The sequence below is a fragment of the Zootoca vivipara genome, chromosome Z2, assembly GCF_965207765.1.
Source record: "Zootoca vivipara chromosome Z2, rZooViv2.hap1.1, whole genome shotgun sequence".
In the NCBI taxonomy this organism is placed as follows: domain Eukaryota; kingdom Metazoa; phylum Chordata; class Lepidosauria; order Squamata; family Lacertidae; genus Zootoca; species Zootoca vivipara.
In genome coordinates, this window is record NC_142585.1 from 48,339,411 (window position 1) to 48,358,060 (window position 18,650).

General features: G+C 46.4%; 1 protein-coding gene across 6 annotated transcripts in view; it reads right to left on the reverse strand.

Annotated features, from left to right (window-relative positions):
• STRBP (spermatid perinuclear RNA binding protein) overlaps positions 1-18,650 on the reverse strand; it is a 114,773-nt gene that overhangs the window by 73,940 nt on the left and 22,183 nt on the right. For all 6 annotated transcript variants that reach the window (XM_060270404.2, XM_060270412.2, XM_060270413.2 and 3 more), the window contains one exon: positions 5,105-5,275. In XM_060270404.2, coding sequence (XP_060126387.1) covers positions 5,105-5,107 — 3 coding nt within the window. In that variant the 5' untranslated portion in view covers positions 5,108-5,275. The remainder of the gene's footprint in view (positions 1-5,104; positions 5,276-18,650) is intronic.

The window sequence follows — 18,650 nt, forward strand, 5'->3', positions numbered from 1 at the left end:
TCGACCGCTCTTCACCACTACACCACACTGGCTAGGAAGAAGCAGTGAGAGCTACGGAGCGGGTTGGGGGCGGCGGCGGCAAACCGCTCCGTAGTGCGCTCTGCTTCAGAGCGCGCCGGCCGAGCAGAGAGCAGCACCAACTCAGACAGACTGCGCATGTGAGGACATGCACAGTTTGTTCTGGCTTGTGCGTCATGCGCTGTGGCGCGACGCCCCGCCCCCAGGGGGTGCCGCCCTGGGCAGCCAAGCAGCACCGTTCGCCACTGCCCACAGGAGTGAGTTCCATAGTTCAATAATGCGCTGGAGGAAGAGGAGGCGTTGGTGGTCTACCAGCAGCAACTGGTCACTAAATGTCCAGAGACAGTCTTCCTCTGAATGCCATATACAGTGGTGCCTCGACTTAAGAATTTAATCTGTTCCGAAGGGACCTTCGCAGGTCGAAAAATTCATAAGTCGAAAAATGCCATTGGAAACGTGATTTCCCATAGGAATGCATTGGAAACGGAAAAATTCGTAAGTCGAATCAAGCCTATCTAAAAATTTGTAAGTCAAAAAATCCCTATCTAAAACTGCCGCGGTTTCCTTTTGGATGTCGAGACATTCGTAAGCGCACGGCCATTTCCCCATGCAAGGGGAAGATTCTACCTCAACATTAGGAAGAACTTCCTGACAGTAAGAGCTGTTCAACAGTGGAATTTGCTGCCAAGGAGTGTGGTGGAGTCTCCTTCTTTGGAAGTCTTTAAGCAGAGGTTTTGATGACAGGAATGCTTTGATGGTGTTTCCTGCTTGGCAGGGGGGTTGGTCTGGATGGCCCTTGTGGTCTCTTCCAACTCTATGGTTCTATGAATCCTTTTTATTGCAAGGGCCACATGCCAGTGGCAGGTAGGGCCAAAGGTAAAAGTAAGTGGAGCAGGGCTTTCCTACTCCCTAAAAAGTTCAACAACTTCAACCTGAACCTCAAAAAACAGGGCTTTCCTCCTCCCAAAAAGCTCAACAATTTTGACCTGAACCCCAAAAAACCAGGGCTTTCCTCCCGAAAAAGCTCAACAACTTTGACCTGAACCCACCCCCCAAACAGGGCTTTCCTCCCCCCTAAAAAGCTCAACAACTTCGACCTGAACCCTGTGAGTAGATCGCTCTCTCTTGGGAGTTGGCCACCCCTGGCTTATACAAGCCTGCAGAGTTCAAGGTCGCCGGAGCCGCTCTCTCAAGCAAGCTAGCTGATGCCACTTCCAGCAAAAAAGGAAAAAGTCACGTTGTTCTTGAGCGTCCTCCCCTCCTCCCGCCTTCGCTCAATAATTCATATACTGCAGCTCTGTGCTCCCTGGGTTTTTTTGATGCCCCAGCCATAAATCAAAGCCCGTTTTGCTCTGCTTGAGAGTGGTGCCAAACTACCTCCCTTTTAACTCGGCACTCATTCGCAGCCTCTCTTCCTTCCCCCAGAAGCTGTTTTTTTTAAAATGATTTTTATTGAATTTTCCAAATAAACAAGAAAACAAAAACATTTTTTTTTAAATACAGTGGTACCTCGACATCCGAATGCCTCAACTTCCAAAGGTTTCAACTTATGAAGTTGGCAAACCCGGAAGTCTTTTCACCGCGTGCGCAGTCCACACATGCGCAGAAGCGCAAAACGGGCACATCGACAACTGAAGACTTCGACTTACAAAGAGTGCCACGGAACAGATCGCTTTCGTAAGTCGAGGCACCACTGCACATTCCAACTTATCTTCACCCATCTCAGTTCATGTCACTCTGCCGAGCGTCATTCAGCTTTATTTCTCACACTTATCTCGCAGTTCTTTTTACAAACATGTTTTAAATCATAGAATCATAGAGTTGGAAGACACCACAAGGACCACCCAGTCCAACCCCCTGCCAAGCAGGAAACACCATCAAAGCATTCTTGACATATGCCTGTCAAGCCTCTGCTTAAAGACCTCCAAAGAAGGAGACTCCACCACACTCCTTGGTAGCAAATTCCACTGCCAAACAGCTCTTACTGTCAGGAAGTTCTTCCTAATGTTGAGGTGGAATATTTTTTCTTGTAGCTTGAATACATTGCTCCGTGTCCGCTTCTCTGGAGCAGCAGAAAGCAACCTTTCTCCCTCCTCTATATTACATCATTTTATATATTTGAATGTGGCTATCATATCACCCCTTCACCTTCTCTTCTCCAGCTCCCTAAGCCGTTCCTCATAAGGCATCGTTTCCAGCCTTTGACCATTTTGGTTGCCCTCTTCTGGACACGTTCCAGCTTGTCAGTATCCTTCTTGAACTGTGGTGCCCAGAACTAGACACAGTACTCCAGGTGAGGTCTGACCAGAGCAGAATACAGTGGTACTATTACTTCCCTTTATCTAGAAGCTATACTCCTATTGATCAAGTTCGTAGGATTTATTTCAGTCCTGCAAGTGCCTTTAAACCTCTACAATTCCTTTCCATATAGTCCATGAATTTACTCCATTCCCTTTGGAACTTTGTCTCTCCCTGGTTTCGGATCCCGCAAGTCAACTTTGCTAACTCTACATAGGCAATCATTTTCATCTGCCACTTCTCCGTCGGTATCTCCGGTAATTTCCATTTTTGGGCTAATAAAGTCCTCGCTGCGGTTGTAGCATACAGTGGTACCTCGACTTACGAACAACTCGACAACCCAATTTTTTGACTTACGTATGGGGCAAATGGCCGTGCGCTTATGAATTTCTCGACATCCGAACAGAAACCGCAGCGGGTTTTTTTTACTTACGAATTTTTAGATAGGCTTGATTCGACTTGCGAATTTCTCCGTTTCCAATGCATTCCTATGGGAGATCGTGTTTCCAATGGCGCTTTTCGACATACAAATCTTTCGACCTACAAAGGTGCCTTCGGAATGGATTAAATTCGTAAGTCGAGGCACCACTGTAGTCAATGAATTTACTCCATTCCCTTTGGAACTCTGTCTCTCCCTGGTTTCGGATCCCGCAAGTCAACTTTGCTATCTCTGCATAGTCCAGCATTTCCGTCTGCCACTCCTCCATTGTCGGTATCATCATCATCATCATAATTTATTATTTATGCCCCGCCCACTCTGGGCGGCTTCCAACAGAAAAATGAAATAAAATGATCTATTAAACATTAAAAGCCTTCCTAAACAGGGCTGACCTCAGATGTCTTCTAAAAATCTGGCAGCTGTTTTTCTCTTTGACATCTGATGGGAGAGCAGGACAGGCGCCACCACCGAGAAGGCCCTCTGCCTGGTTCCCTGCAACTTGGCTTCTTGCAACGAGGGAACTGCCAGAAGGCCCTCAGTACTGAACCCCAGTGTCCGGGCAGAATGATGGGGGTGGAGACGCTCCTTCAGGTATACTGGACCAAGGCCATTTAGGGCTTTTGAGGTCACCACCAGCACTTTCAGTGTTATGTGGTCTCGGCGGCCGCTCCCAGTCACCAGTCTAGCTGCCGTATTCTGGATTAGTTGTAGTTTCCAGGTCACCTTCAAAGGTAGCCCCACGTAGAGCGCATTGCGGTAGTCCAAGCAGGAGATAACCAGAGCATGCACTACTCTGGCAAGACAGTCTGCGGGCAGGTAGGGTCTCAGCATGCGTACTAGATTGAGCTGGTACATGGCTGCCCTGGACACAGAATTAACCTGCGCCTCCATGGACAGCTGTGAGTCCAAAATGACTCCCAGGCTGCGCACCTGGTACTTCAGGGGCACAGTTACCCCATTCAGGACCAGGGAGTTCTCCACACCCGCCCGCCCCCTGTCCCCTCCAAACAGCCTTGTCAGGATTCAACCTCAATCTGTTAGCCGCCATCCATCCTCCAACCGCTTCCAGGTACTCACACAGGACCTTCACTGCCTTCACTGGTTCTGATTTGAAAGAGAGGTAGAGCTGGGTATCATCCGCATACTGATGAACACCCAGCCCAAACCCCCTGATGATCTCTCCCAGCGGCTGCATGTAGATATTAAAAAGCATGGGGGAGAGGACAGAACCCTGAGGCACCCCACAAGTGAGAGCCCAGGGGTGTGAACACTCATCCCCCACCACCACTTTCTGGACACGACCCCGGAGCAAGGAGCGGAACCACTGTATAACAGTGCCCCCAGCTCCCAGCCCCTCTAGACGGTCCAGAGATAACTAGAGCATGCACCACTCTGGCGAGACAGTGGTATCTCCTGCAATTTCCATTTTGGGGCTAATAAAGTCCTCGCCATGGTTGTAGCATGTATAAAGAATCTCTGATCTCCTTTTGCTATTTCCTCTCCCCTTAACCCCGATAGAAAAGCTTCAGGTTTTGGGGGACCCAGGTGGCGCTGTGGGTTAAACCACTGAGCCTAGGGCTTGCTGATCAGAAGGTCGGCGGTTCAAATCCCTGTGACGGGGTGAGCTCCCGTTGCTCGGTCCCAGCTCCTGCCCACCTAGCAGTTCGAAAGCACATCAAAGTGCAAGTAGATAAATAGGGACTGCTCCGGCGGGAAGGTAAACAGTGTTTCTGTGTGCTGCTCTGGTTTGCCAGAAGCGGCTTTGTCATGCTGGCCACATGACCCGGAAGCTGTACGCCGGCTCCCTCGGCCAATAATGCGAGATGAGCGCGCAACCCCAGAGTCGGTCACGACTGGACCTAATGGTCAGGGGTCCCTTTACCTTTATACTTAAGCATCTTTTTCAATTCATTATATATCATTTCCCAAAACCTTTTTACTCTTTCGCATGTCCGCTACATATGAGAAAAGCACCAGAAGCGGTTTGGGCAAGTCTGCTAGCAGGCCAGGAAGGGAGAGGGAGAGAGGGAAGAAGTATTCCCATGGCCCCCTTCCTGCCTTGATATACCCTGTTTCTCATATTTTAAGACATACCCATAAAATAAGCCATAGCAGGATTTTTAAGCATTCAAAGAATATAAGCCATACCCCGAAAATAAGACATAGTGATAGGCGCAGCAGCAATGCCGGCTGCGGCAGGAGGAGGAGGAAAAAAATAAGACATCCCTTGAAAATAAGTCATAGTGTGTTTTTTTGAGGAAAAAATAAATATAAGACGTGTCTTATAATATGAGAAACACGGTATTTCCTTCCTTCCTTCCTCCAGATCCTGCAGGCATTGGGACCTACCATGGCTGGCTACAGTAGGCTTCAGCTCCGGCGCCCGTTCTCTTTCTCCTTCTCCCTCCTCCTGGGTGTCTTCGCTAGGCACTGTTTTGCCTGCCAGAACCTCCTCATAAGCTTGACGGCTCAGGAGGTCACGCAGGTGCAATGCTCCAGAAGTCAGGTTCTGCAACACGCCTGAGAAAAAAGCACAGAGAAGGAGGAGGGGCGTGTTTCAGAAACAGAAAGCTGAAGTTGAAAGTGGTGAGAGATTGAGAACAAATCCGGAATATGAGAATATGGTGTGCGTGGGGGGAAAGCTCGAGAGGGGGGGGGACAGAAGCCACACTGTGTTTTTAAGTAACTTTTTAAAAACTGATTTTCAGCATACAGGAATGTAAGGAACAGTTTAATACCGACTGTATAAAAAAAGAAAACAAAAGTTAACGGTAAGAAATAAAACTTGAAGTTGACTTTCTGGGCATGTGCATAAAAAACATCCTGCATGAGGGATCTATGTATGAGCATATGGGGTGAGGGGGGGGGAGTTGATGGGCAGGACAGACTTAAGCCTATCTGGCGCCGTGCTGCAGGGATCCCTTGGGCGCGCCCCACCCTTCCCTCCCTCCCGCTCCTCTGCCCCCCGAAGATCTCCGAGCCGGAGGCAGCGATGGCAAAAAGGGAGGCAGGGACGCTGCCACCTGCGCTCTGCCTCTGTCTGCTCAGCCGAAGCAGCTGCGCAGCGCTGCCGCCCAGGGAGCCCTGGCTGCTGCGCCAAAGGGAGGGTAATGGCCGGCTTCCCTGCAACAGCACCCGCAGCCCGAGAAGAGGTGGGCAAGAACAGCGCTGCCGGCAGGGCTTGAGAGCAGCTCCTCCTGCAGGGAGGAGGCTCTGGGCACAGCATGGCGGACGCGCCCTCCAAAGCGCCCTCCAGGCCATGGCGCCTCTATGGCTAAGACGCCTCTGCTCATGGGGGGAAACAGAAGCCACACTGTGTTTTTAAGTAACTTTTTAAAAACTCATTTTCAGCATACAGGAAAGTAAGGAATAGTTTAATACCAACTGTATCAAAAAGAAAACAAAAGTTAACAGTAAGAAATAAAACCTGAAGTTGACTTTCTGGGCATGTGCATAAAAAACATCCTGCATGAGGGATCTACAAACACAATTAGTTCCGGAAGTCTGTACTTAACCTGAAGCGTGCTTAACCTGAAGCAAACATTCCCATTGAAAGTAATGGAAACTGGATTAATCCGATCCAGAAGGTCCGTGGAGTACTTAAACTGAAGCGTACTTAACCTGAAGCGAACTTTCCCATTGAAAGTAATGGAAAGTGGATTAACCCGAGGCATGAGTGTACAGTGGTACCTCGCAAGACAAATGCCTCGCGCAACGGAAAACTCGCTAGACAAAAGCGTCTTGCGATGTTTTTGGTGACTCGCGAGATGAAGTTTTCAATGACCACGCTTCGCAAGACGAAATTATCTCTAGACGAAGTGACTCGTGGCACAAATAAATTTTGTCTTGCGAGGCACCGCTGCAATTGGTTCTGGAAGTCCTTACTTAACCTGAAGCGTACTTAACCTGAAAGTAACCACTGAAAGTAATGGAAAGTGGATTAATCCGTTCCAGACGGGTCCGCGGAGTACTTAAACTGAAAATACTCAAACCGAGGCGTACTTAAACCAAGGTATGACTATATGAGACTATGGGGTGGGGGTGGGGGGAAGCTTATGGGGGGAAAGAAAAGCTACACTGTGTTTTTAAGTAACTTTTTAAAAACTGATTTTCAGCATACAGGAATGTAAGGAACAGTTTAATACCAACTGTATAAAAAAAAACGTTAACTGTAAGAAATAAAACTTAGAATCATAGAATCCTAGAGTTGGAAGAGACCACAAGGGTCATCCAGTCCAACCCCCTGCCAAGCAGGAAACACCATCAAAGCATTCTTGACATATGCCTGTCAAGCCTCTGCTTAAAGACCTCCAAAGAAGGAGACTCCACCACACTCCTTGGCAGCAAATTCCACTGCCGAACAGCTCTTACTGTCAGGAAGTTCTTCCTAATGTTGAGGTGGAATCTTCTTTCTTGGTAGTTTGAATCCATTGCTCCGTGTCCGCTTCTCTGGAGCAGCAGAAAACAATCTTTCTCCCTCCTCTATATGACAACCTTTGATATATTTAAACATGGCTATCATATCACCTCTTAACCTTCTCTTCTCCAGGCTAAACATACCCAGCTCCCTAAGACGTTCCTCATAAGGCAGTGATGGCGAACCTATGGCACGCGTGTCAGACATGACACGCAGAGCCATCACTGCTGGCACACGCCCCATCAGCCCATTCGCGCTGTTGTTGTCCCCCCCCATTTGTTCTCCCGCTCCTCCTACAGCTTGTCTCCGCTAGAACTTGTCTCCACTACAGCTTGTCTCCGCTGTTAAAACCCGGATCCTTGTTGTTGTTGTTGTTGCTGGTAGCCAGAGATTGTGTTTGAAATTGGTCTGTTTTACAATTTGCTGAGTCAGTGGCTGTTTCTGATTGGGTGTAACAGCATTTGTTTTTTAACCCTTTCTGTGCTGCCTTTTTTGGCGCTTTGGGAGACGATGATTGGGTGTAACAGCATTCGTTTTTAACCCTTTCTGTGCTTTTTTTGGAGCTTTGGCAGACTATGTCGGTGCTGCGTGTTAGTTCCAGCAAAGGTATTATTCATCCTTTATTTCTGTTCTCTTTCCCCCAAAAAAGCAAAGAAACTTTTGCGGGCCCCCCCAAAAAACTTTGGTCAGCAGCTCCCCCCAAAAAACTCAACAACTCTGGGCACTTTGTGATAAATAAGGGTTTGGTTTGGTTAGGGCCGTTAGGGGATCTTTGACCTCATTTCCGGCCGGCAGAGCAGGGAGCAGTGGAATGCCGCAGTTATATATTACAATTATACATTTTTGTTATTTAAACTATAAATATTGCAAAATTATGGGTTTTTTCTCGAGGTGACACACCACCCGAGTTCATAGCTGCCAAGTCTCCCATTTTTCGGGGGAAACCCCCATTTTCTAAACTGTTTCCCACTGGCAGTCCGGATTGGGGAAAATCCCGTAAATCCCCCAGATTTCCTACCTGCCAGGGAGGCTCCGTTTTGGATCCTGGCTCCGCCCGATTTCCAGTGCCCAGACATGGTTAGCGCGGCACTGGAAGTCGCTTCTACGCATGTCCGTAGAAGTGACTTCCGGTACCGCGCCGCTGCTGATCCCACATTTTTCAGTGGGTGACTTGGCAGCTATGCCCAAGTTATGCTCGGTTTTTTGGCGAATTTTGACACACCAAGCTCAAAAGGTTGCCCATCACTGTCATAAGGCATCGTTTCCAGGCCTTTGACCATTTTGGTTGCCCTCTTCTGGACACGTTCCAGCTTGTCAGTCTCCTTCTTGAACTGTGGTGCCCAGAACCGGACACAGTATTCCAGGTGAGGTCTGACCAGAGCGGAATACAGTGGTATTATTGCTTCCCTTGAAGTTGACTTTCTGGGCATGTGCATAATAAACATCCTGCATGAGGGATCTACTCTGGTAAGTACATCAGGCAAGCATCTGAACCCATTTTTGAACTTTTTGTTCCATTTTTCCATTTTGGGGTCGAGGGAACCGGAAACGCTATGAAGGGTGTATGGACAGAACTCAAATCAACCAAATCCATTTAAAGGCTGGAGATGGAAAACTGTGGCACGTTCATTCCTTATACCCTTACATCACAAAAATCATACCATATATCTTTTCTAGTTTGGCCTCTAAGAACTCTTAATTGGAACGTCTAGTTTTCAAGCTATGCAACATCCCATACTTTCACACACCACTGGAAACAAATCTGAAATATGGGGTGGGGGAGGTTTAGGGGGGAGCAGAAGCTACGCTGTTTATGTGAAAAGCCACTACGAGCCTCCTTCGCCCAAACCAGCCAGCCCAGAGAATTCCCAGCACTGCCTACCCTCTAAGCTTCAGCGGTGTGGTTATTCAGGACAACACAGCCCGAGTATGAAAAATGTTCTGCAGAAACTTCTGCTGCCCTAAAATCAATGGGAGATCAGATCTGCTCAGTAAACAAAACTAACAACAACAAAGTATTTTATATTAATGTCCTGCGCTGCATAAATAGGTGAATTCCCCACCACCACCACCAACAGGAAAAACAACAGCAGCTGAACTGAAATATTTTATCGGGAAGGACCAGGGGAAGAATCAATAAAGGGCACTTAGTGCCGTTTAGATGTCATTCTCAAATAAATTCAACGTTTTATTTAGAAATTTGTTTTAGTGGAGCACTTTCTGTGGCCTGTTTAATTTTATCCTTACCTATTATATGCCACCAGAGTATCCTCGTGAGATCCGTGTGGCTTAGTGGTTAGAGCTCTCTACGAGGACCCGGAGACCCAGGTTCAAATCACCATTCACCCACTGGGTGTGTCAATGGGGGTCGGACACCACTTCTCAGTTTACCCTATCTCACAAGCTGGTTGTGAGGACAAAAAGGAGGGGAGGAGCAAGTAGATACATCACTATTAGCTCTTTAGAGAAAAGGTGGTTCTATAAATGTAACTTTTTAAAAAGAAATAAATCCTGACGGAGCCAGATTCTCTTTCTCTCTCTCTCCATACAAGAATACACACTCAGTCATAGAATCACAGAGTTGGAAGAGACCACAAGGGCCATCCAGTCCAACCCCCTGCCAAGCAGGAAACAGAGAAGCGGACACGGAGCAATGGATTCAAGCTACAAGAAGATTCCACCTCAACATTAGGAAGAACTTCCTGACAGTAAGAGCTGTTCAGCAGTGGAATTTGCTGCCAAGGAGTGTGGTGGAGTCTCCTTCTTTGGAGGTCTTTAAGCAGAGACTTGACAGGCATATGTCAGGAATGCTTTGATGGTGTTTCCTACTTGGCAGGGGGTTGGACTGGATGGCCCTTGTGGTCTCTTCCAACTCTAGGATTCTATTATTCTAAGTTTTCCATTATTTCACAACCAATTCTAATCTACACAAAGAAAAAGAAAACATCAACTATCCTTAACCGATAATTCATTAATTAACCCAAATCTAAATTTATTTTCCCATCCATCTCTAATTCTTCCTTTAGCCTTTGTTTACCCCCTAGAAAAAAGATTGAGGTGGGGTGCTCAGGCTGTAAATGTTAAAACACACCGCACATGCAGAGAGCAGCCTACAGTGACGTGGGCTTTACAGAGAAAAGTGCAAATTTGCCAAAAATGCAAAAGCAAATATTTTCAGTTTACATTGGAAACTTTTTCTTATATCCTAGGGTATGACCTAGTTTAAGCATGTTGACTTTACTTTGTATTTAGCAAACAAAGTTTGTATTTTACTTGTGCGTAGTAAGCAACATCGATCCATTGTTACTAATGAACTCATAAAATGAGGGAGTGATCCCCGCCAACAAAACACTTGAAAGTTTTCCACTTTAGAGGCTTTCAACCCCACTTCACTGCCTACTAAATCAAAATTTACAGCTTAGAAATACATGCAAACTCTCCCAGCAGGCCAGCCTACAGGCAATACTAGATCAACGGAATTAAGTTTCATATTCTAGTGAAATGAAATCATACAAGGGATAGGCTGGAAGGCTATCTACTCTGAGGTCAAGCCCACCTCAAACACACTTAGGATGAGAACAACCCTTTTCAGAAGCCCCACTGATATACAGTGGTACCTCGGTTTACAAACACAATTGGTTATGGAAGTCTGTACTTAATCTGAAGCGTACTTAACCTGAAGCGAACTTTCCCCTTGAAAGTAATGGAAAGTGGATTAATCTGTTCCAGACAGGGCCACGGAGTATTCAACCTGAAGCGTACTTAACCCCAAGTATGAGTGTATTTGGTTCTGGAAGTCCGTACTTAACCTGAAGTGTGCTTAACCTGAAGCGAACTTTCCCATTGGAAGTAATGGAAAGTGGATTCATCCGTTCCAGACAGGTCCGCAGAGTACTTAAACTGGAAATACTCAAACCGAGGTGTACTTAAACTGAGGTATGACTGTAGGTCATTCCTGCTCAGAAACCACCAGAGTTCCTGGTTGCCAAGCAGATTCTCAAAGCAGCCATGTCCAATCCCACTCCCTAACTCAAAGCTTGAGGGCAAAAATAAAAAATAAAAAGCACAAATACAGGATGGGAGACACCTGGCTTGAGAGCAGTACATGTGAAAAGGATCTAGGAGTCTTGGTAGACCACAAACTTGACATGAGTCAACTGTGTGATGCAGCAGCTCAAAAAGCCAATGCAATTCTGGGCTGCATCAATAGGAGTATAGCATCTAGATCTAGGGAAGTAATAGTACCACTGTATTCTGCTCTGGTCAGACCTCACCTGGAGTACTGTGTCCAGTTCTGGGCACCACAGTTCAAGAAGGATACTGACAAGCTGCAACGTGTCCAGAAGAGGGCAACCAAAATGGTCAAAGGCCTGGAAACGATGCCTTATGAGGAACGGCTTAGGGAGCTGGGTATGTTTAGCCTGGAGAAGAGAAGGTTAAGGGGTGATATGATAGCCATGTTCAAATATATGAAAGGATGTCATATGGAGGAGGGAGAAAGATTGTTTTCTGCTGCTCCAGAGAAGCGGACACGGAGCAATGGATTCAAACTTCAAGAAAGAAGATTCCACCTCAACATTAGGAAGAACTTCCTGACAGTAAGAGCTGTTCGGCAGTGGAATTTGCTGCCAAGGAGTGTGGTGGAGTCTCCTTCTTTGGAGGTCTTTAAGCAGAGGCTTGACAGGCATATGTCAAGAATGCTTTGATGGTGTTTCCTGCTTGGCAGGGGGTTGGACTGGATGGCCCTTGTGGTCTCTTCCAACTCTATGATTCTATGATTCTAGGTCTCCTCCTTGGCCTCGTTCCTACTTTGACACCCATCCAGCCAGAATGCAATACTTTTTACTCTTTTCCTGCATTCCCAGCTCCCCGTCAACAGTGTCATCCTTGAAGCTTTCCTGCTGACACTCTTCAGTGGCCACATTTACCAAAGACAAATGCGGAGGGAGTGGTGGCTGAGCCGATCCCAGTACCTTGCTAAATTACTAGATGTGCCCTTATCCCACCCCAGAATTCAAGACTTACCTCTGCCAGGTATCTTGGACGCACCAAATCCACGCGGCCTCTTTGGAAAACCCAGAGGAGTTTGTAAGTGCTGACAAACACACCTTGGTTTATCAGAACGTTGTCACACTGAGCAAACGGCACTTGGTAACCTGTGGCTAATTTGGAGGTGCCGCAACAATGCAGCTTTACAGAACCTCCGTGGCGTGCTAGCAAGGAGGACGAGTTTGACAGGTATCATTGTTAAAGCTTGTCCAACCGGCCTTTCCTCCCAACAGAGAACAGCCCACGCCTCAGATTCCATCTTATCTGTCTTTTCTTTCTGTCACAGCCCACATATTCATAGAATCATAGCGTTTGAAGAGACCACAGGGGCCATCCAGTCCAACCCCCTGCCAAGCAGGAAACACCATCAAAGCATTCTTGACATATGCCTGTCAAGCCTCTGCTTAAAGACCTCCAAAGAAGGAGACTCCACCACACTCCTTGGTAGCAAATTCCACTGCCGAACAGCTCTTACTGTCAGGAAGTTCTTCCTAATGCTTAGGTGGAATCTTCTTTCTTGAAGTTTGCATCCATTGCTCCGTGTCCGCTTCTCTGGAGCAGCAGAAAACAATCTTTCTCCCTCCTCTATATGACATCCTTTTATATATTTGAACATGGCTATCATATCACCCCTTAATCTTCTCTTCTCCAGGCTAAACATACCCAGCTCCCTAAGCCATTCCTCATAAGGCATCGTTTCCAGGCCTTTGACCATTTTGGTTGCCCTCCTCTGGACACGTTCCAGCTTGTCTGTATCCTTCTTGAACTGTGGTGCCCAGAACTGGATTCACCTTCATTAAAGCAAGATTTAATGTCTTCCCATCCAATGTCCTGGGGCACAGGTTTTCCAAAGGTCAAATTACAGTTTTATGCACGTGTGACAACAGAACAATAGAATCCATCTACCACATACTGTTCTGTTGCCGCCTGCACATGCCCACTCGGGCTAGAATCCTGTATCCTCTAATTCTGGAAATCATGGACAAGCCGCCGGAGTCCCAATTAACATACCTGCTGCAAGATGATGATTCGACCAGAACACTATTTGTAGCAAGATATTTGATTTCAGTTCTTTCTTACAAAAAACAGCATAATTTACTTTACGATTACTGATATCAAGTTACATCGTTCAAGTAACCTTCAGATCTGATTAATGAACAATGAAGGCCTGCAATGCACTAACGTTTTAACCATAACTAAAAGCCCCACAGAATTACTTGGAACATTTAAATATGTTGTACATAACTTCATTGGAGGAAGGCTTGATTTTGTCTGATTGTTTTTATGTGTGGCGGTTTTACACTGTTTTATCCTTGTTTGCTTTGTATTATGGGCCTATGGCCAAAATAAAGTTTATCTATCCCAACAGAGAGAAAGGAAACAAAAAACAGAAAGGTATCTGGGCAGAGAGTGTTCATTTTAAGCAGATTACAAAAAACACCTTTGTGTTAGAGGCAGCGGATGAATCCGTCCCAAAGTGCTTCTCCAGAGCAAGAAATCCACACCTCCATACAAAAAATGCTTAAAATAGAAGACACTCTGCCGGTAGCTGCTCTCGCTACGCAGCTGAAAAATTAGAAAGCGCATTGTGTTCCTTCTGCGGTATAATTTTAATTCCTGGCCTCTGTCCAAGGTGCTTTCTGGCAGCATCTGTCACAGTCGGAAACCATGCATCTGGGTCACCGGAGGGAGGGAGAGGCTTCGAGAAGCCCTGAGTTTCGGCGCTGGGTACTGGTGTTGTAAATTGAACTCTTTTCTGGGTAGGGGAGGGACAGAGATCAGAAGGAAGGTTTGCAGAGTTGACCAGTAATAATAATAATAATAATAATAATAATAATAATAATAATAATAATAATTTATTTGTACCCCGCCCATCTGCCCCCCCCCCGCTGCTCTGGGCAGCTTCCAACACATATCAAAATACATTAAAATATCACAGTTTAAAAGCTGCCAAGTTTTCCCTTTTCTCGCAAGGAAGCCTATTCAGCATAAGGGAATTTCCCTTAAAAAAATGGACAACTTGACAGCTATGACCCTGAGTCAGCCACAGCAACGGGTCATGGATGGTCACAGGGTGGCGGCAACAACAGGGATAACCCGCAGCAACGAATGGAAGGGTCCACTAGTGATTAATAAAGAACTCAAGCCATAATAATAATAATAATAATAATAATAAAATAGTTATACCCTGCCCATCTGCCCCCCCCCGCTGCTCTGAGCGGCTTCTGACACACATAAAAATACATTAAAATATCACAGACTAAAAACTTCCCTAAGCAGGGCTGCCTTTAGGTATTTTCTAAATGTCTGGTAGTTGTTTATCTCTCTGACATCTGATGGGAGGGTGTTCTACAGGGTGGGCGCCACTACCGAGAAGGCCCTCTGCCTGGTTCCCTGTAGCTTTGCTTCTCGCAACGAGGGAACCGCCAGAAGGCCCTCGCCGCTGGACCTCAGTGTCCGGGCAGAACAATGGGGGTGGAGACGCTCCTTCAGGTATACTGGACTGAGGCCATTTAGGGCTTTAAAGGTCAGCACCACCACTTTGAATTGTGCTCAGAAACGTACTGGGATCCAATGGAGACCTCTCAGGAGGTCTCAGGAGGCCATTGTTATGTGGCCCTGGCGGCCGCTCCCAGTCACCAGTCTGGCTGCCGCATTTTGGATTAATTGTAGTTTCCGGGTCACCTTCAAAGGTAGCCCCACATAGAGCGCATTGCAGTAGTCCAAGTGGCAGATAACTAGAGCATGCACCACCCTGGCGAGACAGTCTGCGGGCAGGTAGGGTCTCAGCCTGCGTACCAGATGGAGCTGATAAACAGCTGCCCTGGACACAGAATTGACCTGCGCCTCCATGGACAGCTGTGAGTCCAAAATGACTCCCAGGCTGCGCACCTGGTCCTTCAGGGGCACAGTTACCCCATTCAGGACCAGGGAGTCCTCCACACCTGCCCGCCGAAACATTAGGAAGAACTTCTTGACAGTAAGAGGTGTTCGGCAGTGGAATTTGCTGCCAAGGAGTGTGGTGGAGTCCCCTTCTTTGGAGGTCTTTAAGCAGAGGCTTGACAGCCATATATCAAGAATGCTTTGATGGTGTTTCCTACTAGGTAGGGGGTTGGCCTGGGTGGCCCTTGTGGTGTCTTCCAACTCTACGATTCTATGATTCTATGAGTCCCGTTTACCAGAGGCAAAGAAAATAAACAAATACATAAATACAGGGTGAGCACGCACATCATGTACAACAAGCCCACTTAAATGCACTTTCGATGTGGGGTGGGGTTGAGAGACAGATTGGCCTGCCTCCAGTCATATACACTAAAATATTTAACAAAATGTTAACTCAGCAGTCGTGCTTGCAAGAAAAAGGGCGGCCCTTGCACATTACGGCACCTTATGGTTTTTGAGCTGCACCGCCACCAACTGTCATATGGACAAGACAGAGAGGATCAGCTGCAGTGGAAGAATCTCTGCCCCATTTTGATTTTGGTGTCAGCTCCTGTTACCAACTGAAATTCCGAGCCCTTGCCTTGCCTTTGCATTCCTTTTTTAAAAAAAACAAAACAAAACACAAATGCATTGACGCAGCAACTGACAAGCTAGCAGTGCATTTAAGCGAAGGCTCATTAAACTTTAAACCAGCTAAGAGAGACAAGGCATGGGGTGTGTGTGTGTGGGACCAATGCAGATTTGCAAAATGAAAAGATGAGGGACGGGGAGAGAAGAGACAACTTGTACAAAGTACAGTCATAGAATCATAGAATCCTAGAGTTGGAAGAGACCACAGGGGCCATCCAGTCCAACCCCCTGCCAAGCAGGAAACACCATCAAAGCATTCTTGACATATGCCTGTCAAGCCTCTGCTTAAAGACCTCCAAAGAAGGAGACTCCACCACACTCCTTGGTAGCAAATTCCACTGGCGAACAGCTCTTACTGTCAGGAAGTTCTTCCTAACGTTTAGGTGGAATCTCCTTTCTTGTAGCTTGAATCCATTGCTCCGTGTCCGCTTCTCCGTTTCCTGCTTGGCAGGGGGTTGGACTGGATGGCCCTTGTGGTCTCTTCCAACTCTGTGATTCTATGACTGAGTGTGTATTCTTGTATGGAGAGAGAGAGAAAGAGAATCTGGCTCCGTCAGGATTTATTTCTTTTTAAAAAGTTACATTTATAGAACCACCTTTTCTCTAAAGAGCTAATAGTGATGTATCTACTTCCTCCTCCCCTCCTTTTTGTCCTCACAACCACCAACGTGTGGCCGGGTCAGCTAGTAGAATCATAGAATCATAGAGTTGGAAGAGACCACAAGGGCCATCCAGTCCAACCCCCTGCCAAGCAGGAAACACCATCCAAGCATACCTGACAGATGGCTGTCAAACCTCCGCTTAAAGACCTCCAAAGAAGGAGATTCCACCACACTCCCTAGCAGCAAATTCCAGTCGAAACTGAAGCGTACTTAACCCGAAGTATGAGTGTAATTGGTTCTGGAAGTCCGTACTTAACCTGAAGCGTACTTAACCTGAAGCGAACTTTCCCATTGAAAGTAATAGAAAGTGATTTAATCCATTCCAGACGGTCCGCGGAGTATTTAATCTGAAGCGTACTTAACCTGAAGTGAACTTTCCCATTGAAAATAATGGAAAGTGGATTAATCCGTTCCAGACGGGTCCGCGGAGTACTCAACCTGAAGCGTACTTAACCCGAAGTATGAGTGTAATTGGTTCTGGAAGTCCGTACTTAACCTGAAGCGTACTTAACCTGAAGCGAACTTTCCCATTGAAAGTAATAGAAAGTGATTTAATCCATTCCAGACGGTCCGCGGAGTACTTAAGCTGAAGTGTACTTAACCTGAAGCGAACATTCCCATTGAAAGTAATGGAAAGTGGATTAATCTGTTCCAGACGGGTCCGCGGAGTACTCAACCTGAAGCGTACTTAACCCAAAGTATGAGTGTAATTGGTCCCGGAAGGCCGTACTTAACCTGAATCGTACTTAACGTGAAGCGAACTTTCCCATCGAAAGTAATGGAAAGTGGGTTAATCCGTTCCAGGCGGGTCCGCGGAGTACTTAAATTGAAAATACTCAAACCGAGGCGTACTTAAACCGAGGTATGACTGTAACAGCATTCCATTGATAGTCATGTTCAAATATATTAAAGGATGCCATATAGAGGAGGGTGAAAGGTTGTTTTCTGCTGCTCCAGAGAAGCGGACACGGAGCAATGGATTCAAACTACAAGAAAGAAGATTCGACCTAAACATTAGGAAGAACTACCTGACAGTAAGAGCTGTTCGACAGTGGAATTTGCTGCCAAGGAGTGTGGTGGAGTCTCCTTCTTTTGAGGTCTTTAAGCAGAGGCTTGACAGGCATATGTCAAGAATGCTTTGATGGTGTTTCCTGCTTGGCAGGGGGTTGGACTGGATGGCCCTTGTGGTGTCTTCCAACTCTACGATTCTATGATTTAAAACATGTTTGTAAAAAAGAACTGAGAGATAAGAGTGAGAAATAAAGCTGAATGACAGGAGGGGGGGAAGTCACAGCTCTATGATTCATTTATAATTAACCCGCCCAACGACAAATAATTACAATTACAACAAATCAAGGCTTGATATATCTTGCTTTGCATGTCATGCATCTATCTCATATACAGTGGTACCTCGACTTACAAATGACACGACAACCGAATTTTTCAACTTACGAATGGGGGTAATGGTCACGCACTTACGAATGTCTCAACATCCAACAGAAAACCGTGGCGGTTTTAGATAGGGATTTTCCGACTTACAAATTTTTAGATAGGGTTGCTTCGACTTACGAATTTTCCCGTTTCCAATGCATTCCTATGGAAAATCGCATTTACAATGGCGCTTTTCGACTTTCGAATTTTTCGACTTACGAAGGTGCCTTCGGAACGGATTAAATTCATAAGTCGAGGCATAAGTTGCTTTGCATGTCATGGATCTATCTCATAGATTGGTTTCACCTTTTAAATTGCGTTACTGAAATAAATGTTTAGGGAAGCTTTTAATGTTTGATGGATTTCTGTATTTTAGAATTTCTGTTTTTTTGGAAGCCGCCCAGAGTGGCTGGGGGAACCCGGCCAGATGGGCGGGGTATAAATAATAAATTATTATTATTAAATGCACTTTCCAACGATATTCTAATTTTCCGAGTTTCACCTGTACATAGGACTATACTGCCCACCTGATGTACACTATGAAAAATGCCCCTGCAGGCCCAGGAAGAATGACACAACTACCATTCTTCCATTTTAACTACAGGCTCCATTCCTCATCCCCACCCCCACCCCTAAGCATGAAATATGTGCGGAGAGAGCTTGCATGTCAAAAGGAGCTGATTACGCATCACATTTCAGCAGTGGCTTCTCTTGAGTTTCTGCTCTTGCCTCAGTCTGAGGTCCCCTCAGATGCAGCCATACA